Source organism: Quercus lobata, chromosome 2 (genome assembly GCF_001633185.2).
Source record: "Quercus lobata isolate SW786 chromosome 2, ValleyOak3.0 Primary Assembly, whole genome shotgun sequence".
Taxonomy (NCBI): Eukaryota; Viridiplantae; Streptophyta; class Magnoliopsida; order Fagales; family Fagaceae; genus Quercus; species Quercus lobata.
The window spans coordinates 76,961,784-76,986,833 of record NC_044905.1 but is presented as its reverse complement, the minus strand read 5'-3'; the positions used below and the strand labels follow the sequence as shown (position 1 = coordinate 76,986,833).

The window sequence follows — 25,050 nt, the reverse complement described above, 5'->3', positions numbered from 1 at the left end:
TAAAAACGGAAATAATTTAAAGTACAAAATATGATGTGGTTAAAATCGTTTAAGTAAAAATATTTTTTAAAACCCTGAATTCAGGCAAGTGAAAGAAAAAATATGGAAGATAAAGGGTTATTTATTTTTTAAAAGCAGATCATATGTAACTTATGTTGATATTTTTTTGCTTTTTTGAAAACCAATGACCTCCAGCACTCTTATGACGGCAAAGGTTATCATAAGTCTTCCAAGCTAGATATTTACTTTGGAATTTTTGGGTTCCACTAAAATTTTCTAGATAATGCATCCAAATTATCACCTATTTTGGTAGGACCGTAGGAATATTAAGTTGGAATGACTTGGACCACATATAGACAAAATATAGTTCTATTTTTTATTTTTAAAAAACATACTCTAAACATGCATAAAAATACACGCAAATGAGCTATTAAAATTTATTGAGTTAATAGGTTATGACTGATTGAAAAAAACATAAAGCTAAAACTTTAGCTTGTTTGGTTTAAGTCTAACTCAAAACTCACAACCTATAACTCAAAATTCATCATTCAAACCCATATCTCATATCTCAAAACTCAATCTCATTCAGCCATAATCTTATTCAGCCTCTTCTCAAAAAAAAAAAAAAAAAAATCTTATTCGGCCTCTCTCTCAATGCCGAATCTACAACAACACACAAAGAGACAAAATCACACACACCAATTATTCAAAATTGATTCAAAACAAAGAGATCGTCGGCTGAACCATGAATTGGAGAAGAATCAAAAGATAATTTTTTCTTAAGACCATTGAATAGGTTCAAGAAAAAAACGCATCAATCAAACAAAATCCAACAATAACCCATCAACTCAAACAACCCAAAACTTCATAGATCAACCAAAAACGCATCAATCAATAAAACCCAAAAACAAAAAATCCTAAATTTCACAACAAAATCCTAGATCATAAATAACCCAAAAAAAAAAAAAAAAACAAACAAACAAACAGAACAAACCTATCATCAATCAAAGAAAGAAAAAACAAATAAATAACATATTTCGGGATTCAGAATCACTAACCCAAAAGGGATTTGTGGGCATCAGTGAACTCTAAGAAGCATTGGCGGTGTTGGAAATGAGAGGAATGGGGCTCTTCTTGCTGCTCTTCGAGTTGGCCTCTTGTTCACGGATCTTCTGCATCTTGATCATTCGCTCCATGACGAGCTCGTACTCGCACTTCTCATAGATGTGGCGCTTAGTCTTGCACTTCCATGGGAGGTACAACTCAGCTTACCTGCACTTGTTGAGAGGAAATCACGCCGGAAAAAGCTTAAACATGTCGTCGATCATACCACGTCGATCTGGACCCAAAAAACCCAACCAATCTTGACTTCCCCAGTCTCACCTCCACACCAGACCCACGACCCACGCTAGAATAGCCCACCATGAGAGAGAGAGGCTGTTGTGGAGAGAGAAAGGAGATGAGAAATAGAGAAGAGACACCACGGTGAGAGAGAGTGAGAGTCAGCTTTGTGAATAAAAAAATATTATTTGTTTTACAATTGTGCTACAGTGCAATTCTAAGGTAGAATTGCAGTGTAGTAGTATTGCAAATTTTTTTTGCAATAGTTGCTTTTTACAAGTCCGAATGTGAGGGGTTTTTTGGGCCTTTATGCTAAATTTTGCCTACATATGGCATATGGCATTCCCAATGTGAATGCTCTTAGACTTCAACTCAACTTTTTGACATATTGGTGAAGCCCACAGACTACCATGTTCAAAACATTAACATGCCCATCCTCCATGTGACATTATCTCTCCTCTAACCATTTTTTTTTCTTTGGTTTGGCTTATCTCACACAAAAGTCCGAACAAGTAGAGACACCTCATCTCCTCCCACTTTCGCCCTTTCCCACCTCTACTCACAAATCAGGTTATTACAGCTTGCTCCTCATTCCACCTTGTGTACCCCACCTAAGCCTACGCGGATTGAATCAAACAACCAAAGTTAATATCCCCAATCTCTATCTCTCTCATTTGCTCTATCTCTAAACATTTTTATCTTCCATTATTAGGTGGCACCGTGAATGAAATTAGTTCCAGATTTTTGGGACACTTTTTGCGTTCCATTTTTTATTTGGGTATTATTAAATTATGGGTTTTTCTCAAAAAAAAAAAAAAAAAAAACCCTCAAAGAAGAAAGATTGGTTTTGATTACTATGGATTTTATGTTATCATGAGTTTTGGGTTAGAAGAAATCCGAATCGGTTCTATCTAGCATTTGTAGATAATTTGGGACATTTGACTTTAATTATTGAATATAATTTTTGAAGATGGCATACCAAAATTTATGGGTTTTTATTATAGATTATTTGGGCGCAGATCTATTATTTGCTTCTCACCTAGGCAAAGTCTTTGGCAGAAAATTCATGAGCTGAGCAAGGGAGAGATCCGAAGAGTGCCTCGGTTTCGGCTAGGCTTCTCGGTGTTTGATGGGTTTCGACTGGGCTGGGGTTCTTCGAGCAGGACACCTTTTCTTCGGCTGTGAAGAAATGAAATTCCAAATGTACCGCTTGAGAGATGATGAGGAAGAGAAAAAGTAAAACAAATGGAGTAAATTTATTTTAGGTTAAGAGAGGTGGATGAGAGGAGTAAAGGAGGTTGTTGGAGTAATGGTTGAGAAGAGAGAAAAAGCATCGTTGTGAAGAGTTAGCAAGAAAGAAAGAAAGAAGAAGTTGTGGAGAGAAGTTAGCAGAATTGAGGGAGAAAGAAAGCAAAGACAAAGAAAGAAAGAGAAAAGGAAAGAGAAGTTGGTTGGTGTCAAGAGTTGAGTATGACAATACAATGCAATGGGTCCCTTTAATTACCAATTGCCAATAAACTCATAATTCAAACATCTGAAAATATAAAAAATGTGTTCTCATTACTTATCACTCACTCTCAATATTTTGAGTGATGAGAATTGAATTATGAGAATCAAGCCAAACAATATTTGCACTGATGGGATCCACAATTTTAGGGTAATGGGTGATGTAAATTGAGATATAAGTGATGAAAACAACTAAACCAAACAGGCTAATCATTTTGTTATTCACCTATCACAATTTGTCATCTCAATGGATAAATAATTTTTTTGGGGAAAATTTAATAAAAAAGAAAAAAAAGAATAAAAAGGTAAGATACCTATCAACCAATGCAAATATGCAATACATTACCTGTGTAAAGCTTATGGGAAAGAACAATTATCCAGTTCTTAAAAGAGTAAAGCCCAAGCTCACTTTGTGTCTTTAAAGTCAAGCCCAAACCTAACCCATTAGAATTCAGACTAGGCTCAAGATTATTAAAGCCCAGTTACTTTTCTCTGTCGGGAGAAAATCACTCACAAGCCTAAAATATTATTTGGGTTGCGTTAATAACAATTTTTTATCCTTTTTTTTGACATTTTTTTTTTTTTTTACAGCTTTATGTTATTTTTTCAGTTTTACAAGCATTTTTTTTTTTATTTCATTTATCTCATTTTTTTAATATATAGGATCCATGTTAAGAAAACCTTTAAAAGGTGCTTATTAACATTTCCCATATTATTTTTGGCCTAGCCACGTTTCAAGTTTTTTCACTCTAATTTTCTTAGGAAGCAAACAAACAAAATCTCCTCTCTTTTTTACACCACGTTGACACGTCACACAATACCCAGCAAAGTTGCGACCTCCACGCGCTTTGCTCGGTTTCCCGCGAATATCGCAACGGCCATAATAACTAACTTTTCAACCGCCACCCCCACTCTCTCTAATCTCCAAAAAATTAAAAATTAAAATTAAAAAAAAAAAACACCTCGTCCACCACCACCACCACCACTACCATCTCCTCTTCCTTCCTCTCTCTCTTCTCTCTCTCTCTCTCTCTCTCTCTCTCTCTCTCTCTAGGCCGCGGAATCCGATAACCACCGGACTCCGCCATGGAAGATGAATAAAATAATCTCCAATTCAACCTCAAAGTTCCGCCATTTCCGGCGCCACTCCACCACCGCCGCCGCCACAGACGAACCTTCAAACCACTACATCTTATGGCAATACCAAATCCTCGACCCAGACAGCGACATCGTCGCCTACTGGAACCAAATCTTCCTCGTCACCTCCCTCATTGCTCTCTTCATCGACCCTCTCTACTTCTACCTCCCCTCCGTCAGCGGCCCCGCCTGCCTCTCCACCGACACCAGCTTGAGCATCGCCGTCACGCTCTTTCGCTCCATCACAGATCTCTTCTACCTCCTCCACATGATCATGAAGTTCAGGACCGCTTTTGTCGCCCCTAGTTCCAGGGTTTTCGGCCGCGGCGAGCTCGTCATGGACGCTCGAGAGATCGCCGTTCGGTACTTGAAGTCCGATTTCATCATTGATCTTGCCGCCACGCTCCCTATACCACAGGCATGTCATACATATGATATCCGAATTTGATTGATCGTGTATTATGTGAGCGTATATGATTGTTACCACGTCAGGTATATACTAGGTTGATCTAGGCTTTATTTTTAGAATAATGAAAATAAATAACGGAGATGAACAGGAGATTCAAATTGAAATTGTTTCATAAGTTTAGGATTTTGATTGACAAAGTTAAAAACTTGAGACATAATCGATCAGAAATATCATTTAAAATTTGAGCATTGTTTTTTTTTTTTTTTGTAATTTACCCTAGAAAATATATGTGACCAACACAGATTTAGTTTGTTAAGTATTTATAACCGATTTAAAAGTTTTGTGACTAATTCTTTGTTGTTCTTAGCGTAGTAGAACTAAGACGTTAGGTATGGTTGGAATTTGTTACAGGTTTATATGTAACTAGCTAGATTCATGAAGTTTTACATTCAGCAAATGTGAAGTGAGGGCTACCATAGGCTGACTTTGTTGACAGTTAGTACTATTTATGTGGTTGAAGGACCAAGCTTAGGACTATGGGTTGTATGGCCTTCAGATATGTGACTATTTGATGGTGTCATGTGTGTAGTTCAATTAAACCAGACATCTTATAGGTTCATCTCTTATTTAGGTTTTCAGACATGGCCACTTTACTTATTTCATGTATCGATATAACAAACGAGCAATTCGAAAGAATCACAGAAACTTGTAATGAATTATGAAAGTATTATAATTGTTACTAATAATTTTTTGGGTAATCGGGTGTCGACAACTGATTAGAACTAGGTATGGCTAAATCAGGTATAATTTCAGCTTGCCACAGTCTAGTGGAATGATCAAATCATCAATATGGATGAGGAAAGGTGGGAGGAATAGCATGTAAATGATGTAAAATATCCATGATGGAGTTGTGCTATGAATTTTTCTTGCATATGTATATAAATAAAAATCTAAATCTCTATGCACTCTTGTCATTTGAGCTTTGTTCAAACTGCGTGTGATTTTCCTCACCTAGTGTCCTAGAATATGAATCTTTCTATATATCTCATGAGAAATACTATTCTTTTATGAATCTATATAGATGTTTAATTTGGGGAGGATTTGGTTGCTGTGGCATGTCATAGATATGATAGAGTTACTAGAGTCTTGTTTCCAATTACATAGTTGTTCCTCTTATCTTTTGCACTTGAGGATTTTGTAACCTTTTGCCTTGCAGATTATCATCTGGATAGTAATTCCAGGAACAAGAAACTCCCGAGCTGATCATGCCAACAACACTCTCGCTCTTTTTGTTCTTATACAATATATTCCGAGACTATTTCTCATCTTCCCTTTGAATCAGCGTATTATTAAAACGACAGGGGTTGTTGCCAGGACTGCTTGGGCAGGAGCTGCATACAATCTTCTTCTTTACATGCTAGCCAGTCATGTAAGAAATCCAGGTTACCCATATACATATGTTTTCTATTTTCCTCTACCTTATAGTCTCTAAAACTCAATGGTTATCATCATTTACTATTGGTGCAGGTATTGGGAGCTGTATGGTATCTATCATCTATAGGGAGGCAGTTCTCCTGCTGGAATGCCGAGTGTGCCAAGGAGTCACGAATTCTGAGTTGTCTCCCTAGTTATTTAGATTGTAATAGTTTGCAACAATCTGAACGACAATACTGGCTGAACATCACTCATGTTCTTTCTAATTGTGATCCAAAGAACGAAGACATCAATTTTAAGTTTGGAATGTTTGCAGCTGCTTTTACTAATGACGTTGCTTCCTCACGTTTTATTGAGAAGTACTTATATTGTCTTTGGTGGGGTTTGAGAAATCTAAGGTATGATTTTTATGCAGGAGGTTTAGGTACACCCCTTCATAGGCCCAGTTCATGATATTGTAATACCTCTTTGGATTCTGGTTTTTGCTTCTTGTAGAGGAATTTATGTCACATCTAAATTCACTTGTGAGCATGTTGAAGCGCTAAATTGACTTACTATGTATTGGTAGAAATACCTTGGCTGGGGATTGATGGTAATAATATGCCCTTCAGGCTGTCCTTTCCTTTTTTGGCCAACCATTAGGTTGTCCACTGAGTTTGATTATTAATCAATAGGTGGATTTATGATACTCATTTGTGTTTATAAATATTGGCCAAATATTTTAATTTTTGAGTCTAAATTATTTAGACGATCATAATTAGTTAATCATATCTCATAGTATATTAGCAGAACTGAGTGGACATTCTGTGACACTGATAATATGTTGGACAAAGTGGCCACAAAGCGTCTTTTAATTGTAGTAATAAAAAAATCAAGTTTTGCTTTCCCCTTTTTGCGATAACATATTGCAACAATGACATTTTGCCCTTGGGGGAGCTCACTTTAATTATATTTTCAGAAGAACCATGAGATTCAAAAATTGATTTGAATTAAAAAGGGAACTTGAAATTTCTTTATATTTTCCCTCACATGTAGAAGCTACTTGTTGTGTTGAAGTTAATTTTAGTTAGAGCATCTAGGAAAACAGGTTATGCAGATGATCTTACTGGCTTACTCCCATATACAATTTACACCTTCTGCAATTGTTTTCTTATCCTTGCATCTCATACAGTACAAGATAATAGATGATTTTGTTTAGCATGCCTTGTAGTGTATGCTGATATCTTCCTCCATGCAGTTCATATGGACAGACTTTGGAGACAACCACATATCTTGGCGAGACAATATTTTGCATTGTTTTATGCATCTTTGGTTTAGTTCTGTTCGCATTTTTTATTGGCAACATGCAGGTATCATATGCTACCTCCTTTCTGCTCTTACTCAATTTTGTTGTGGTTGATGATCTAGAAGCCTCTTTCCCTACCCATATATAAAACATTGAATATTTGCCTGCACAAGAGACCTGTATGAACTTATTCGGAAACTTGCATATGCAAAAACAATATATAGTCGTAATTTTTTTTTTTTAAATTCTAATGATTGCTTCGTGATCTTGTGATACATTTAAATGTCCAAAACATCAGTATGCAAAATTTTCAGTGGTAGCATTTGTGCATATACTACTGATAATTTAATAAGACTTTTCTTTTTTCTTGTTGAAGACTTATTTGCAATCGATGACAGTACGACTTGAAGAATGGAGGATTAAGAAAAAAGATACAGAGGAGTGGATGAGGCATCGCCAGTTACCTCCAGTTCTGCAAGAACGTGTTCTTCGGTTTGTTGAATACAAATGGTTTGCCACAAGAGGAGTTAATGAAGAATCCATATTGCGTTCATTACCCTTGGACCTTCGTCGTGAAATTCAACGGCATTTATGTCTTGCACTCGTTCGTCGTGTATGTCTATCTCAGTATTTCATTCTATGTTCATATGTCATTGTGAATGTTGGTGCATTAAATTTCCAGTGGATGAAGCGCTTGAGATTGGTATGAATGTTAAAGAGATTTCTTTGGGCCTATAATGCTAAACCCTATCTATATATTAACAGGTCATGCTTTTTGTTCAGCTGGAGTAGCCTCTTAGTGCAATAATGTGATGGTTCACCCTCCTAAGCATTACATTATTTATCCAAAATGTGTTTTTCCCCCCTTTCCAATCACTTTTGCATCCTATGGAGCAAAGTGCCATGTTTCATGAATAGCAGTTACATAATAATTGGCCAATTAGCTTTTCATCAATAGGACAATTCAGCATCCTTGGTTACCATCTTTATGCTAATTAATCGGATCTAGATGGTTGGCAAGCATTTAAATTCTTGCTGTTGGAATTGCTCCTTGGTTGTGAAAATGTCAATTTTCATTGTGCAGGTCCTATTCTTCTCACAAATGGATGACCAGCTTCTTGATGCCATATGTGAACGCCTTGTGTCATCACTGAACACCCAAGGCACCTACATTGTTCGAGAGGGTGATCCAGTAAATGAGATGCTGTTTATCATTAGGGGACAATTGGAGAGCTCCACAACTGATGGAGGAAGGTCCGGGTTCTTCAACTCTATCACCCTTAGACCTGGTGACTTCTGTGGTGAGGAATTATTGACATGGGCATTAATGCCAACCTCTAGTCTAAACCTGCCTTCTTCAACTCGGACTGTTAGAGCCCTTACTGAAGTCGAAGCTTTTGCACTTCAAGCCGAGGACCTTAAGTTTGTTGCAAGTCAGTTCAAGCGCCTTCACAGCAAGAGAATTCAGCATGCATTCAGGTACTACTCCCACCAATGGAGGACATGGGGTGCTTGCTTAATACAAGCAGCTTGGAGAAGATATTGGAAGAAAAAGGAGGCAAAGGAATTGGCTAGACAGGAGAGCTTCTACTATATGTCAATTTATGACCAAGATGATAACTACAATGATGAGCTAGCAGATGGGAATTATGAGGATGAGAGTGGACAGAGACCATCAGGGGACAATGCAAGTAATGCTCAACATCTTGGGGTCACACTCCTGGCCTCAAAGTTTGCTGCAAATACAAGAAGAGGGGCTAACAAGAAAGTTCTGGGGGGTGATCCTGCTTCTACTAGCTTAAAGATGCCCCAATTATTTAAGCCTGTTGAACCTGATTTCTCTGTAGATCGAGAGGATGTTTAGTTAGTACAAGAACCAATTAAAAATATTGGACACATGAACTAATGACAGAATAGTTAGGAATTTTTATGAAATTTGTGTGAATCATAGCTGTAGACTGGAGTGAATCACATTCTCAAATTTCTTCTGTGTCACAAATGCACTTGCACATATTGAACACCCACTTTCAATTTTCTCTTTACAAGCATGATAGCTGGGGGAAGAAGCATTTCTGTAGTCCACAAACTTGACCAAGCCCTTAGAAGACTTGTTTGGCTATAATCCTCCCAATTAAATCAATCTACTTTTTTATTTATTTTTTAATTAGATTAAGATGAGATATATTAAAATATAATCCGTGGATGTTATTTATGATATAGAATTTTGAAAAGTGCCAATTAACCGGTGAGTCTTTCAATTGAAATTCTTCATTATCTATAAATTAAGGGATGGAATAGATAAAATTCAATTTTTTTTTCTTTATTTAGTCAAATATACAATTTTATAAAAGAACTCTAGAAACGAAACTTTAGAATTCTTGTCTACATTCCCCTCAAAAAAAGAAAGAATTCTTGTCTTCATTCTACTGAATAGACTTTAGCTGTATCTTATAGGTGAGCAATTATTGTAACCTTATCGACAAAACATTGACAGTAATGTTTTAGAGAGCAGATACATCTCAAAATCGCATATAATGTCTATTGACTATTGTGAATGGCCATCATAGACTTCGGAAAATCAGATAAAATTAGTATGACAAATATAAAGAGATAAAACAAATTAACTTTTGTCGGGACAATTTCTGGTCCAATATGTCCAAGGGAAACATGAAACATAGGGACAAAAAAAAATCCAATGAAAAATCGAGTATTTTTTTTATAGGATTTATAATTTATTTTTTACCAAAATGAACAAATTCATGTCACTGGCTTTTGTCAAGTCTGAACTATATATTATCACTAATATTAATAATTCAAAATAATAATCATATACAAAAATACAAATATTTAAATGAAAAACTCTTTCTCTTTAAAGAGAAAAACTATAGAATAAACTCCAAATCAATTCACTATTATCAAATCAATTACAATAATTTTTAAGTTTATGCCTAACTTAAAATTAACTCCTCTAATAAATGTCTCACAATTAATGAAAATTTTCTTATTTTCTTTGCTCTTAAAAACATTAATTATTTCTCTCATAAATGACATTATTTTCCTCTCCTTTACTATTTTCATTTTTACGAACATCTTTCTTTTTCTCGGCTGTCTTTTCTAGCACACCAAATTTTCTTCTTTGCTGTATCCTCAGTATTGTTGTAGCCGCCTATCACTCCAAGGACCACTAAAGGCGGTTTGGTACAATAGTTTAAACATATATTTTTAATTTTTAAACAATATTAAACATATTTTTATACATTTTTATATTTATACATATTTTTAAAAAATAGAAACAATATTACCAAACTGTCCTAAGATTCCTAAGATTATTTTAATAATTAAAGTTTACGTCATGTACATGGCTGCTTGTCGGCCACCTTTTGACAAGCCGAAGCTCTAATCTTGTGTGGGCTGGATCAATGTGTGCGTGATGCACCCAACAGTGTTTCCAAAAAGTGTGTCAGCTTCTATTTAACACGCACGTATTCCATTTCCATGTGGTGTGATCTAGAATCTCTGCTCTAAATTTGGATATCAAAAGGGAATGAAAGCCCTTTGAAATATCCCAAAAAAGAAAAGCTAGCAAAGTGAGAGAGAGAGAGACTTACAGTGACTAGAGAATTACAATTCTTAATTAGATACCCTTTCAAAGAGTTTGTGCACATCATGGCCACTCGAAGCCTCTCCTCTATACTTTCAATTTCTTCTACTAGTTCTCTACGATCTTTGGGTATTAAAGCCACTACCTTTCACTTCTCAAACACTTTTAGACATGTATTTATGCACTTACTGACTCTTTTTTTTTTTTTTTGACAGAAGATTATTGGATGTTTCATCTTTCATGTTTTGAGTTGAATTTGTTGATTTACTCTGTTTTTAATTGAAGAAGGCCTTGCATTCAAATTTCTAACAATTTTGGTTTGTATCTTAATATTGTGTTCATTTATTGTTGTGAGTTACTTAGGTTTCAGTGATCTTATAAGTTTCACTGCTAAGAAGTGGTACAGGTTTTATTCTATCCTTTTTTGGAGGCAGTATATAGATATAGATAGTGCACTCAGCACTTATTGCAATGGGTGTCTCACATTCACGGTAAGAGGATCCATGGGTCTGTGGATCTCACTTGCAGTGTGACACTGACACGTCCATTTTATGCAACTGCTGGTCCACTAGATAGTTTCTGCCATTTTTGGTGAACTTGGGTCTGGCCAAGCCACTCTCTATGCTGTGATTGATTAATTATAAGTCTTCACTATTATTGTACCCATTTTGTTTTTTATTTTGTAATCGTAATCTGCTTTAGTCCTTTATTTGTATTTTTTTAATAATTCAAAGATAGGTATATTCATTTAATAATTTAATTTTTTTAGATTGATTATTGATTCTCAAGTTCTCTTTTAAATTTAATAATTTGTGTCATTTGGCTATATATTTTATTATAATTTATATTATGTCGTTAATGCGATCTTTGTTTCTAATATTTAAACTTAAATCACTATTTTAAAAATATAGTTATTTTAAAAGCATCACTTTTACACATCTTCTACGCATTCTGTGGGTTTAGTTAATTCAATTAACTAAGTCTCTTGTCATAGAATAAGAAATTTGGGATTCAAACCCCACCTCTTAGCCTAATAATAAAAGCAATTATCATGGAGTAAATGAACATTATAGGTTGAAATTTTATTGTATTTTTTTTATTAAAAAAATCTATCACAAACTCCATTTCTTCCATTGATTTTTTTTTTTTTTTTTTTGAGAAATTCTTCCATTGATTTTGAAAAAACAAATGCAAATGCCGAAAAAATGAGATTGGGATTTGTTAAAATTTTCAATGAAATGTTTATGATTACAGTTTACTTATACTCTCTAGTTTTTTTTCTAGGTATTTTTTTTTTTTTTTCTAGTTAATTGTTGCACAGTGGACCATATATGTTTATATGTATTAGATCATCAAGATAGGCTACTAAACAAAGAGTTTCAAAACTTGTTAAGGTGACAAGTTGTGATTAGAGTATCATCACTTTTATATGGGTTTATCACTAACATCATTTTCCTTATGTACCAATCAAAACAAATCATGTCAACAGTTGTAGAAAGTTTTGTGCTTCTAGATTTATTGCAATATATATTAAGGTAAAACTTATGTAAAGTTTCTTAGGTATTGTATCTTAGGTTCATCAATTAGATTCAAACTCATGGCTACATTAAATTTAATTGTCCTTAGGAAAGATAACATTGTTTGTGTTGCGCTGATCAATACAATCATGTGTTTGAATTTTTTTAAAATCTAAGATAAATATTATAACGACCTAAGGCAGACATATAATAGGTAAGAGATTATACCTAAATTTTGTCTTATATATTAACCTTTGACCTAGAAATCATTTTATATGTCACTAGATCCTAGTTCAGTAGGAAAGACCATGCAAATGTAAGAGGAAGGTCCAAAATAATGTGGATTGTGGCAAGAGACACCATTGCCTATGATTTGACAGAATTCATAACATCATATAGAAGGAATAAGGGAATTGGGCTTGCATAGGATCGATTTTTGAGTTAAATTTGCCTTAGTTATGCATCTTTTTAAAGATTGAATGAAAACTGGAGTTAGTACCATTCTTGGGGGCTTGGCAAGTCATAGAATAGGGCCAGCTATGAACAGCATAACTAGTTTCAAATTTATTCAATTTGTTTTTTTTTAGTCAAAGAGTTGGTTCTAATTCATTCAAACTGCATATAAAGCAGAACCCAAACTAGTTTTAACTTGGGTTTTATACAAACTACATATAAATAACATCAATTCAAAGTTGATATGATTTTATTTGAGGTTTAATATTGATCTGTTTGCATCTTTTTCAGTCCATGAAATTTCACATCTATGGAGACATAGTGAATGCATGACTAAAATAATTAAATTTCAGGTCGTTACTTTAGCTGGGGAAGAGCCATTAATAGGTTTAGTACCTCTGTTGCTATTGAGGAACCAATAAGACCAACTGTTCAAATAGATTATACTCAACTTCTCATCAATGGACAATTTGTTGATGCTGCATCAGGTTAGCCTCTCATTTTGTGATTTTTTTCTTAATGACAAGTAGAAGATACATAAAATTTGCAGTTGTTATATATGTATGGTATATCATACAACTTCAGTACCATCTCTTTTACATTCCTTACAGTACTAAGAAATTGTGAGACAAAACTTAATTGGAAGAAATTTTCTGGTTTTAGGAAAAACTTTTCCGACACTGGATCCTAGGACAGGAGAAGTGATTGCCCATGTTGCTGAAGGTGACACTGAAGATGTAAACCGTGCTGTCTCAGCTGCCCGCAAGGCATTTGATGAGGGACCATGGCCAAAGATGACTCCTTATGTAAAATTTTTGTTCTTTCAATTTATAGTTAGATTAGATGTTGTTGGGAAATTCTGTTCTAAGCAATCTTAGTGAAAATAGAGAGAAGAGAGAAAATCAATTTAGAGATTTACATTATATGGCAGTATGCCTACATCCCCAGGAATAAGCGGCTGATAATTCTACTCTGTCACTATTTGATTGCACACGTTTTCATCACCTCTTTTTTGGTGTGTTAATTGGGGGATGTTGCTGCATATAAAAGATTCAACTTATCTTAAATTCTAACTCATTGTTTAATATGTCCAGGAAAGATCATGTATAATATATCGTTTTGCTGATTTACTGGAAAAGCACAGAAATGAAGTTGCAGCACTTGAAACTTGGGATAATGGGAAGCCATATGAACAGGCTGCCAATGTTGAAATACCATTGGTGATACGAACATTTCGATATTATGCTGGTATGTCTTGCAAAAAATGAATATCTTATGAGTTCTCTTTCATACTTGCTTATGTAGATGAGTTGCCATTTTATGACTTAATCACTATAATCTTCAGGTTGGGCAGATAAAATTCATGGTCTCACAGTTCCAGCTGATGGACCTTACCACGTCCAGACCCTGCACGAACCCATTGGTGTTGCAGGGCAGCTTGTTCCATGGAATTTTCCTCTTCTAATATATTGTTGGAAGGTTGGGCCTGCTTTAGCTTGTGGTAACACAATGGTACTGAAGACTGCAGAGCTAACACCATTGTCTGCTCTTTATGTGTCAAAGCTATTCCTTGAGGTAGAATTATGATGCATACTTCTCCATGGGTGCATGTGTACATATGCACATGCATGTATAAGTTTATTTATTTATTTTATATATCCAAGTTCTTTGATGTACAGCCTAGGTTACTGTATCTCATATCAGTGTAATACAAAAGTTGGTTATATTATATATCCTGTTTCTGCTCTCTGTTTGTCAGATTTTAGCGTTTCAAATTCACTAAGTTACATATAGTTTTGAGTTCCTATCCAGACATGATACTAATATATAAATTAACATCACAATTTTTTTTTTTTTTTTTAAATTTTGTTTATATACACACCAGGAAAACTTTTGCTTCCAAGTGGAAGTCTTCTAATAATAGGAGTAAACAAAGTGGAACAAATAAACATCCTTATTTGATTAAGTCTGTGATGTTCTTAAATATTGCATTTGGCCTGACAGGCTGGACTTCCTCCTGGTGTTCTTAATGTGATCTCTGGCTTTGGTCCAACTGCTGGTGCAGCACTTAGTAGTCATATGGATGTTGACAAGGTAGTTTACGAGCTTTAAATTTATAATTTTCAAAAGTGATCTCTGCATTGATAAATATTGTAGATTGAAAATATACATTCGTTCATTTTAAATTTACCTCATCTTTTACTGCCCTTTCATTTTAAATCTTTGTATTCAAATCAAATTCTATCTACACACCTAAAACTGTGAAGCTTTCTTTTTGCAGCTTGATTTCACTGGGTCAACCGAAACTGGAAAGATAGTACTTGGACTGGCTTCAAAAAGCAATCTTAAGAAGGTGACTTTAGAGCTTGGAGGAAAATCTCCTATTATTGTGTGTGAGGATGCTGACATTGATTTGGCTGTTGAGCATGCACATTCTGCTGTGTTCTTTAATCAGGTTTTCCATTCAAAGCTTATTATTAGTTATTCATAATATAAGAAGCACACTTACTTCCTATGTTTTCATACCTGAAAGTTGGTAAAAAAAAAAAGAAAAAGGAAAAAAGGTTGTGCTGAGACTGTTAGCTGCAGGGCCAATGTTGCTGTGCTGGATCTCGCACATTTGTACATGAAAGCGTATACAATGAATTCATAGAGAAAGCAAAAGCACGTGCATTGAAACGTGTAGTTGGAGATCCTTTCAAGAAGGGGGTTGAACAAGGTCCTCAGGTAATACTCTCCCTATCCCTCCAACTAAAATACGACAAACTCAAAATCTTTAAATAGCATGTCTATGTGCAACATTGTTATACTGATTAATTGAGGTTTTGAATGTTATAGATTAATGGTGAGCAATTCAAAAAGATCCTCAACTACATAAGATCAGGCATTGAAAGTGGTGCTACACTTGAATTTGGAGGTGAAAGAGTTGGCTCCAAGGGCTATTATATTCAACCCACTGTTTTCTCAAATGTTGAGGTATCACTTCTACCAAACCAAAAGAAAAATGAGTCAATGCATAGATATAAAGGGAGGCATGGAACTAATACATTTTAAGCCCTTATTCCAATCAGGACAACATGTTGATAGCAAAGGAAGAGATCTTTGGCCCAGTACAGTCCATCTTAAAATTCAAGTACGCTATTATGCATACATTAATACATAACTTTGAATTGTTATCCATATTTCAATAACCATCCTTTCTTTAACCGACTTTTTAAATTACTTTTACCTATGATAGGACTCTTGATGAAGTGATACGAAGGGCGAATACAACTCAATTTGGGTTGGCTGCTGGAGTTTTTACTAAGAACATAGACACTGCCAACACCTTGACTCGTGCTTTGCGTGTTGGGACAGTATGGATAAACTGTTATTTCGTTTTTGATGCTGCAATACCTTTTGGTGGGAACAAGATGAGTGGCAATGGGAGAGAAAAAGGGATGTATGGCCTTAGCAACTACTTGCAAGTTAAGGCCGTTGTTACTCCCCTGAAGAATCCAGCGTGGCTGTAATACCTTTTATTTTCCAAACCGATGCTGCCAAATATGCATGGGAAACAGCACCAACGGGTGGGATTTCATGAATGGAAAATCTTATTATTGTCTATACATGAGCAAATATCTTACTTTGCCTTGTATGAAAAGTTCTTTTACTTGGTGGTAATTCAAACCAGTCTCTTCATTGCTATGATTTAATTTGTCTGACACATTAACTTATCTACATCTTACAATTACTCCTTATTTTTGTGACCAATTAGTTGCTTCACTTTCAAAACTGGCATGTGGATCTCTGAAATTTTAGACATTCTTGTGCTTTTCTGCCTATCCCTACATTAGTTACTAAAAAGTAGGTGGCAGACAAGGGGCAAAGCTCTTTTTGAGAAGGCTGCTGAGGCTGAGACCAGAGTAGCGTTCCAGCTTTAATCTTGTACTGAAACCGCATCCACATGGTATGAATACAGTCATATGTGTGCTTTATATAATCTATAAACAAAAGACAAAAGGAAAGAAACATGAGGAAGAGGCTATTTTGACAGAAGTGTTGGAAAAGCTCAGAGCGTATGGCCGTTAACTACAAGGCTAGCTGGAGGTTCAAGAACTCCTTGACACGTTTATAACATACAGTATGCTTCATTATTGTTCCAAAATACAAATTTAAAATTGACCATTCTAGTTTCTATTAGATAGGTGATACCGGGAACATAATGATTTTTGTTTTGGTATTTAGACAGATGGCACTTCTTAAGTCTCTACAAGAAACATTCTTTGTATGATTAGGAAATCTTATCAGGAATTTCTATCTTATGACGTGAAAGACTGTTCTGGCGTAGTTTGAGGAGCACCGGCTTTTGCCCTTGTTGATATCTCAAGGGTCTCCTTTAATCTTTCAACAACCTGCTCCATAGATGGTCTTTCTTTCTTAAGTGACGTGCATGATAGAGCCAGCTTAAGTGTTAGATCAAAAGCTTCCGTGGAGTACTCCCCATCAAGTTTAGGGTCAGAAAACTCTGCAAATCTGCCACTTCTGCTATGCACCCTTGCCTGGGAAGCAATAGCATTAACTTAATTAACTTTGTTCAAAGATAAATCAAGAGTGGTAAAGGGAATATGGAGCAATGACTGACCATTTTACTCAATGGCATTGGCTTCTTCAGATTCAAATTAATAACTTTCTTTCCGGAGACAATCTGTAGAATTACCATACCAAAGCTGTATACATCAGCAGATGAATTTACTCGGTGGTTGCTTTGGTACTCAGGATCAACATATCCATAAGTTCCTCTAACTTCTGAACTTACATAGCTCTCACCCATGTCAATGACCTTAGACAATCCAAAGTCTGAGAGCTTGGCTTCAAAGTTTGCCCCCAGAAGAATGTTTGTTGGCTGTAAAAGGAACAAAGTTTTATCTAAACTAACATAGATATTGCATGTCTTTTTTTCTTTTTCTTTTTTTATCGATTCTTATAATTCAGTACTATTATCTTTTGTAAAGGTGGGCTTTTTCTCAAGGTGCCATTAAAATTTCAGTGCACATGGGGAACTAGCAGGCCTTTTTTTAAGAAAAATAACTTCAGTAGCTTAGTTCAATGGAATCTTTAGAGGTAAAAATAGAGAGTTGGTTTTGTTATGGTCCATATCTAAAGTGTAGGTATCTTCCATAAGAAAGTATTAGTAACAACTCCAAGGAGAGGTTTATCAACAAAAAAAAATCTCCAAGGAGAGAGATCTCAATAGTATTATGTACAAACCACACCACCATGTAGTTTCTTGGTTTGATATGCATATTGATCTCGTTAGGAGGGATGATAGAACTACATTTTTCTGACATACCTTGATATCACGGTGTACAATGCAGCCTTCTGGATATGTGTGAAGAAACCAAAGACCTCTAGCACTATCAATCGCAACCTCAAGCCTTTGGATCCAGGTCAGGACCTTATCTTTCCCTGTTGTGCATCACTTTATATTCATCAGCTTTTTTGTGACTGGAAATTGTAAAAAGAAAGTAAAACTTCATGTTAAATCTAATAATACCAAAAAGCCACTCTGAGAGGTTTCCATTGGGGCAGAACTCATAGACAAGGAAGCACTCATCTTCCATTACACAACAGCCCATCAGTGCAACAAGGTTTGGGTGTCTGACATGTGATAAGCTTGTAACTTCCCTGACAAAAGATTGGATTTTCCCATCATCGATTATGTGCTTGATGGCAACATGCTGGTTATTTGATAGTATGCCTTTATACACCATACCTAATACAACACAGAAAACATATCAACATCCAAAGTGATCACACCCAGTCTGGCAAATTCAGAGTTAAAAAGTGGGAGTTGAACAAGCTAAAGTTTTTTTTTTTTTTTTTGAGAAGAAGCTAAAGTAAAACTTATCAAACAGAAATAACTAGGATATGCCTCTATCTTTCTGTGACACCATGTCATTCTGGCAGATGTGGAAGGTTCAGAAAAATGTCTCTAAATAAGATAATATGGTGGATCAAGATCTCAATGCATAACCAATTTAGTCTAGGCCTGGGAAGATGGTGGTAATGATCACATCACTTGAATGTAATTTTTAGGATATGTCACAATGATGTATAACTCATATTTGTGTATATGCTTTTTTGAGAGAGTAATAAGAGCCTTGTTGCCACTATGTATGCTCACCAGCAGTTCCTTCCCCAATGAAATTTAGTTCACTCAGATTATCTGTTGCTGAATATTCCTCCTTGATAGGAACTTTTGGACAAGCAAGCTTTTGTGGAAACATATCTTTAAATGCTGTTACATGAAGAAACTAAATTAGTATATAAATATGTCTCATATGCTATATCCATGTAAAACTCACACCTTACGAAAGTTTTAAGGCATACCATCTTTTTTTGGTACTGGGGTTGCTTTGGGACTTCTTTTTGTCAAGATGTTACTAGCAATAGCTACTGTCACCACAATGCCGACAATGCTTCCAAATCCGACTAGGATCCATACACCTAATTCCATTTAAGTTTGTTGCTGTCAGGATGGAAGGACACACCATCTGATAATTGCAATTTTTGAAAATGTAAGTGTTGATACAATGATGGGTGGAGAATTACCTGAGCTAATTTTTTTCTTGCTTTTACCTTCTGATGCTTGAGTCTCTGTCAAGATTAGTTAGAACTGATCATTTTGTAATGTATATGGTACTACAAAAATTGTGTGAAAATATTTATTATTTTCATTCAATGTTGCACCAACCTACTTACCAGTAATCTTTTGTGCCCCAAGGCATCTATAAAGTGCAAGGACATGATTCTCATCTTCAAGTCCACTAGCTGTTAAGGACACTAGCACTGCAAACCTACAGATATCTACTTCATTCTTGGAGTCAGCATAGGTAGATGTTGAATCACTTCCACTTATGTTTTCCCAAGTCCTCCCACAAGAACTGCATGACTGCTCAAATTCTCCATCAGAGTTCACAAGTTCACAATTCTCATTCAATCTCCTCAAATCATCTCCCATCTTACTAGTGACATCTTCAACAGAGAAGTCAGAGCAGCCACCAGCTCCTCGAGTTAGCTTCTCAATACCACAACCAAAAATATCATCTTGAACACTATTCATTGAATCCAGACAAATTATTTGTTCACTGGAATTTATATATATTTGTCCTGTTTGATTTGCCTGCATTCCCAGTGCATAAAGGTAAGCATCAAATGTTAACCCACAACTATTTCTGTTTAAAAATCCACCCCAATCTTCTCCTTCAGGATCTGAATAATTTAAGGCCAGAAATTTTTTTAAGTCAAGGCTGCAGTCTGGCTCAGGAGGCTGAGAAACTGCAATTTTGAGTGTGGTGATCAGAATGAATATGTAGATAATGGAGACTGGCTTTGAAATCTCACTCCTATGCCATATGTGAGAATCTGAAATCGGTTTTATGCATTGAACAAACAAGTAGGCTTTTGTAATGTAGGGAATAAGCAAATATAAATGGAGAAGTGAAGACAAAAAAGTGAGTGAAAAGTGGATATATCAATGAAATTTGGATCCTTGTCTTGGGGTAGTGGGAAGAGAGGGGTACCTTTCTCACCTCTTGCTGGTAGCTCTCAAGTATGCCAAAACCATTAAGTAATATGACCAAAGTTGAGATGTAGTATAATGAGGTAGCTTTGGATGCTTAAAGTATATTGAGCTTAGACTTCCTACTTGGCCAAATCTTGAGATTGATCTCAATTATGCAGAATTGAAGCAGCAGAGAGGAGCTTGAAAGATAACAACTTGTTGAGAGAGAGAGAGAGAGATGGTTGTTTTGTTTGTTCTACTACATTGTTCTTCTTTGTATAAGAATTTCATAGACAGCAAATGATTGGAAGTTTTTTGTTACTTGTTTAATATCAATTTGTTTATGAATACGATGAGAAAGGTTTGAATGCATCATTGGAATGAAAGCATTAAATAATTAATATTGTATTACTTTTTTGTTAAAAAAATCTTGTTGCCGGCTAATGCTTACTGAAATTACAGTTTTCTTTTACAGCTTGAAATGTTACTATTGCTTCATTATGGCTAATTGCACAGAAGATCTTCAAGAAAAAGAAATGACAGACAATTATTACAGTTTATGACGGTTACTTGGTTGTAAAAGAATATTCTAGCATAACATTGTATGCAAGACAGCTCAATAAAGACTGCGGATTTTGTATTAAAAAAAAAAAAAAAAAGGAAAACTTAAGCCGTACCCCATTTCATGACCATGGTTTTGTTTAATTCTCACTAACTGCCGTTTCCAGATACGCTGCTAGCTACAAATATGCTGTATACATCCATAAGGTGTTAAAAGAGTTGATAATGCATAGGATATGCTGAAGTTAAGGTCAGGCTCATGGTCTAAATACTTTAGAGTTTACATGGCTACATGTCAAGGAATGAAATTTTAGATGATTGTTAGAGATTGTGCCTCATATTCTGAATGAGAAAGTAACATTGGTCTCTAGTTTAGAGGTCTAACGGGCAGAGTGGAGCGGGTTAAGCCCTTATGTTTCACAGTGTAAATCTGTAACCACTTGCTCTCATGATTGTAGGGATGCTCTCAAATCATGTAATTCTCTTTTTTCTCTTTGTTCTCTCTATTTTCAGCAACGTTGCTCAGTTCTGATATATATATTTTTTAATCAACTCAGATATAAAATCTTCAACAATGATTGATGATCATTATCAACATGCTGTAGGTTTATATTGCTCATTTTGCCAATGATACTACCAATGTAACCACAAAAAACAAAAACTCTAGGATGGCAGGTAAAAAAAAAGGTTTAGTAACCACAAAGTGAACAAGTTATAATCTCATTAAAAAAAAGGTGAACAAGTTATAAATTTTCCTCCTAAGGCCTCTTCTTGTAGAGGCATTACAGCTATTCCATTGTATTTAACTAAGGAATGCAACTAATTGGTTCTTTTGTTATTTTATTTTTCATATCTCTCTCTCTCTATCCCTCTAATCGATGCATAAATAAAGCTTAAAGAAAAGAGGGTTTTCCTTTTTCTTATTAGTCCATTAGGAGCCCCATTTCTAATCTTTGTTGTTGTTCATTTTTTCTATGTTTGCTTGGGTGAGAAGGAAGAGGATGGAAATTACACACATACTTTCTATCTTTCCACTTTGTCATCCTCGCAATCAAATGGAGTTCTTTTCTTTTGGTCTATTACAAACTTAGATGTAGCGCATAATTAGCAAATATAATATCTCCAGCATCTAGAGGACTGTAATATGGGACAAATTGGATATTTAGGAATGTAATTAATACTTTTGGCTTTATTAGAATGTTGGTAAGATTTTTAGGATAATTAAGCCACGAGAATGTAGATATTCACTCTTAACATGTGAACACTCAAAAGTCCTTTCAAAGATTCCAAAAATTGCCCCTAATCCAAATCATTAGAGACACGTTGGTAGGTGAAGAAATGATACCAATTGCAACTTACCATCTCAATAAGCTATGAAAAAATTGCGAAACATGTGTCATTAGCATTATTTTGGTGAGAATTTATATAATATTCTATTTAATAAAATAATTAAACCTCACAAAAATACAAATCCAATATATTCTAAGCTTATTTTTAAGATTAGATATCCTTTTGTGATAGTTTCTATTTTTTCTATTTTATTTATAGTTTAGACAGTTTTTACTAATAAATATAATATATTAAGAATAAAACTTAAATTGAGTTCCTTAATTAACTTGTAAGGGATTGAGCATACAAAAAACATAAAAAATGTTAGTTGAGCCAAAAGACTCTTAGTAGCAAAATAGTTACATTTACTTATTAATCGAAAACATAACATTATTTATATTGTATTGGCTAATATAATTACATAATTCAATTTAATTAAAAAACTTAAACTATAATACATATGTAACTGTCCAAAGTTTAGTTTTTTTTTTTTTTTTTTTTCCATATAAGTTTCATTTCAGTATTTTTATTTTCATTTGTTTTCAATATAATCCTTTTTGTTCTTCTCCATCCAATTCGTAAGATTAAATTCACCTAAAAAATGGAAAAAAAAAAATTGTTTTAGAAATTTTTTTAAAAAAAATACTGAAATTAACTTAAATAGATGACTAAATTTTTTTAAAAAAATTTATTAAAAATATATTAAAATTAAATAATTGAAATGAAAAAAAAAAATAGACGGAATGAAAAACAATAAAATTCAATACAAAATAAATTTTTTATAAGAAAAAATAAATTAAAATTAAATAATTAAAATGAAAAAAAAAATTAAATGAATGAATTGAAAACAGTAAAAAAATTGTAAAAAATTAAATTAAAAAATTGAAATAAAAATTAACAATTAAGAGTCTTGAATTGAAATGAATCAAAATTAGAAGTTGTAATTTATAATTTAATCTTAATAAATTGTTTCAAATATTATCAGAATAATATTATTAAAACAAAAAACAAAATAAAATTAGAAAGAAAAGTCGCCACGTAAGAAAAGAAACATCGAATACATAGTCACTTGGTTGAAGCAGCAAGAAACCCCTCAACACTACTCTCTCTCTCTCTCTCTCTCTCTGCGATTTAGGGTTTACGATTTTGCTTTCTATCTGTACGGTATGCTAATTTCAAATCAATCTCTTATTACTTATTCCATTAAATGTTTCAATTTTACTATAATTCAAAAATTCGAGCGCGTTTTTGTCTAACAAAACAAAACCCTATAATTTCTTATGCTTTTTGTTGTTGTTGTCGTCGGAATTGCAGGTTTCAGTGAGTTCGCATAATGGAGAAGGATGCCAAAGTAGCTGCTGAAGATCCCAAGGTTGACTTGTTCGAAGACGATGACGAGTTCGAAGAATTCGAGATCAACGAAGGTTTTTTTTATTTATTTTTTATTTTGGTTTTTATAATTTTTATTCTTAATTGTTGTTCAATTACTTTTGTCTTTATATACAACCTCGTTATATGCACTGTGTTGTTTTAGACTAGGTTTTTTTTTTTTTTTTTTAGATCGTTTTTATAATTAATGATGAATGTGAGGATACTAAGGTCGTTTTGGTTGAGATGGGTACATTAGTTCTTTAGGTTTTTTGAATTGTGTTTATTGATAGGATAAAAAAAAGGGTCTCATCCAGTTCACAAAGCTTATGCTTTTGCGGGGTTTGGGAGAGGTGGTTGGTAGGTAGTTTTATTTGCAAATTTTGAGATGGGTGTTATTGCTAGGATGGGATTGACTATTGAGAAATATGTTGGTTCGAGAAGTTAATGAGCTCTATTTCAAACGACACATCCTCTCTTTGGAAGAGCAAGATGGAGGGTTTAAGATTCATTCAATACATGTGTAACTCACTGGTTAGAGAGAGAGAGAGAGAGAGAGAGAGAGAGAGAGAAGGGGGGAGAATGAAATAAATTTGTTGGTTCAAGAAATTAGAGATGTAGAAGGACCAATGAAAAATGTCCGCTTAAATTGATTTGAAATATAACTATCTTATGAGGTTTGTTGGTGGTAGGAGTTTAAAGATGGAATTTAACCTATCAGCATGAGGGATCTTTGGGGTGTAAGTGATTTTCCCCCCCAGAAAGGCTAGGAGGGTTGTTATTATAACCTTTAGATGACAGTGTATGAGCCTTGCAAGAGAGTCTATTTATTAAGGTACTGGGAATCCATGGGAGGGGATTTGTAGGGTAATCTGCTGTTGCAGGTAGGATATTAGCTGGTGTTTGGACTATAGGTTTGGCCATGCCTTATGTCAGTATATCTAGGAATGGAAAATTGTATGGAATGTGTTTTATTTCATGTGTGTGGTTGGAGTTAGAAGATCTTGGAATGTATTTGAAGGTGCAACATGATTCCTGAAATCTTTGTTTTGTGTGTGCCTATGCAAAGGTGCAACATGATTCCTGCAATTTTTTGTTCTGTATGTGCCTATGTGGTGACTTTTAGGAAAAATAATTTTCATAGTGTGTAGGATGGATTCAAGTGTAATACTGTTTCCTGATTAACAATAATTTACTCAATCAGTTACCTTTTTTGGGAATTGTTTCACTTGGATTCACACCTATGAATTGCTTCCCTATACTGAACCATTTCTTCATACCTACTTGCTGGATAAAGTTTTCTTGAGTGTGGTATAGCTTGTTATGCCAATTACTCTGGCCAGCCATGGCCTGATTCCTTTGTGGAGTCAATTTGATTAGCCAGTTTGGTCTATTTTGCATTGAAATTTTGAAATATATTCTTTTGAGGCTCCTACATTTGCAGAAGTATTTTGGAGTTCTTGGATAATAGTGGTTGTTTGGAAGTGTCACTTAAAGTTTGAAGGGTATGGAAAAGCTGTAGGAGATCTTCTTTTTATTTTTTATTTTTAATGGTAGTTCCAG

At 34.5% G+C, this 25,050-nt stretch overlaps 4 protein-coding genes across 5 annotated transcripts; 2 read left to right on the top strand and 2 right to left on the bottom strand.

The window, feature by feature from the left end:
* The first annotated feature begins 3,893 nt into the window (after window positions 1-3,893).
* Window positions 3,894-9,184, top strand: LOC115976688 (cyclic nucleotide-gated ion channel 18-like). Its single transcript, XM_031098134.1, has 6 exons — window positions 3,894-4,402; window positions 5,610-5,822; window positions 5,921-6,225; window positions 7,065-7,176; window positions 7,489-7,725; window positions 8,197-9,184. The coding sequence occupies exons 1-6, from the start codon at window positions 3,941-3,943 to the stop codon at window positions 8,974-8,976; spliced, it is 2,109 nt and encodes a 702-aa protein (XP_030953994.1). The 5' UTR covers window positions 3,894-3,940; the 3' UTR covers window positions 8,977-9,184.
* Window positions 9,185-10,534: 1,350 nt separating this feature from the next.
* LOC115976689 (aldehyde dehydrogenase family 2 member B7, mitochondrial-like) lies at window positions 10,535-17,894 on the top strand. 2 transcript variants are annotated; one of them, XM_031098136.1, is made up of 11 exons: window positions 10,535-10,842; window positions 13,037-13,171; window positions 13,347-13,489; window positions 13,778-13,931; window positions 14,038-14,258; window positions 14,688-14,777; window positions 14,965-15,138; window positions 15,273-15,410; window positions 15,522-15,659; window positions 15,755-15,816; window positions 15,922-17,894. In XM_031098136.1, the coding sequence occupies exons 1-11, from the start codon at window positions 10,779-10,781 to the stop codon at window positions 16,193-16,195; spliced, it is 1,593 nt and encodes a 530-aa protein (XP_030953996.1). In that variant the 5' UTR covers window positions 10,535-10,778; the 3' UTR covers window positions 16,196-17,894. The 2 variants fall into 2 exon arrangements, with proteins under 2 accessions (XP_030953996.1, XP_030953995.1); XM_031098135.1 differs by having other exon boundaries at window positions 10,537-10,842; window positions 14,029-14,258.
* LOC115971184 (probable receptor-like protein kinase At5g18500) lies at window positions 16,985-19,182 on the bottom strand. The gene is made up of 6 exons (XM_031090929.1): window positions 19,056-19,182; window positions 18,850-18,963; window positions 18,220-18,438; window positions 18,016-18,131; window positions 17,308-17,568; window positions 16,985-17,224 (listed from the first exon to the last, which is right to left on the bottom strand). Exons 1-6 carry the CDS (start codon window positions 19,180-19,182, stop codon window positions 16,985-16,987), a joined length of 1,077 nt encoding a protein of 358 aa, XP_030946789.1.
* LOC115971176 lies at window positions 18,555-20,199 on the bottom strand (the record flags this gene model as incomplete). Its single annotated transcript, XM_031090917.1, has 1 exon — window positions 18,555-20,199. A coding segment is annotated over one exon (780 nt), but the record flags the coding sequence as incomplete, so codon positions are not given.
* Between the last annotated feature and the right edge of the window lie 4,851 nt (window positions 20,200-25,050).

Excerpts from the sequence above, each read along its gene's own strand:
- LOC115976688 (XM_031098134.1), top strand. The coding sequence starts at position 3,941 with ATGAATAAAATAATCTCCAATTCAACCTCAAAGTTCCGCCATTTCCGG. Across the intron at positions 6,226-7,064 it reads TGGGGTTTGAGAAATCTAAG|TTCATATGGACAGACTTTGG; the intron begins GTATGATTTTTA and ends TCCTCCATGCAG. Across the intron at positions 7,726-8,196 it reads GTCTTGCACTCGTTCGTCGT|GTCCTATTCTTCTCACAAAT; the intron begins GTATGTCTATCT and ends TTCATTGTGCAG.
- LOC115976689 (XM_031098135.1), top strand. The coding sequence starts at position 10,779 with ATGGCCACTCGAAGCCTCTCCTCTATACTTTCAATTTCTTCTACTAGT. Across the intron at positions 15,139-15,272 it reads CTGCTGTGTTCTTTAATCAG|GGCCAATGTTGCTGTGCTGG; the intron begins GTTTTCCATTCA and ends TGTTAGCTGCAG. Across the intron at positions 15,817-15,921 it reads CAGTCCATCTTAAAATTCAA|GACTCTTGATGAAGTGATAC; the intron begins GTACGCTATTAT and ends TACCTATGATAG.
- LOC115971184 (XM_031090929.1), bottom strand. The coding sequence starts at position 19,182 with ATGGAATTAGGTGTATGGATCCTAGTCGGATTTGGAAGCATTGTCGGC. Across the intron at positions 18,439-18,849 it reads CATTGGGGAAGGAACTGCTG|GTATGGTGTATAAAGGCATA; the intron begins GTGAGCATACAT and ends GTGTTGTATTAG. Across the intron at positions 17,569-18,015 it reads TTGTACACCGTGATATCAAG|CCAACAAACATTCTTCTGGG; the intron begins GTATGTCAGAAA and ends TTCCTTTTACAG.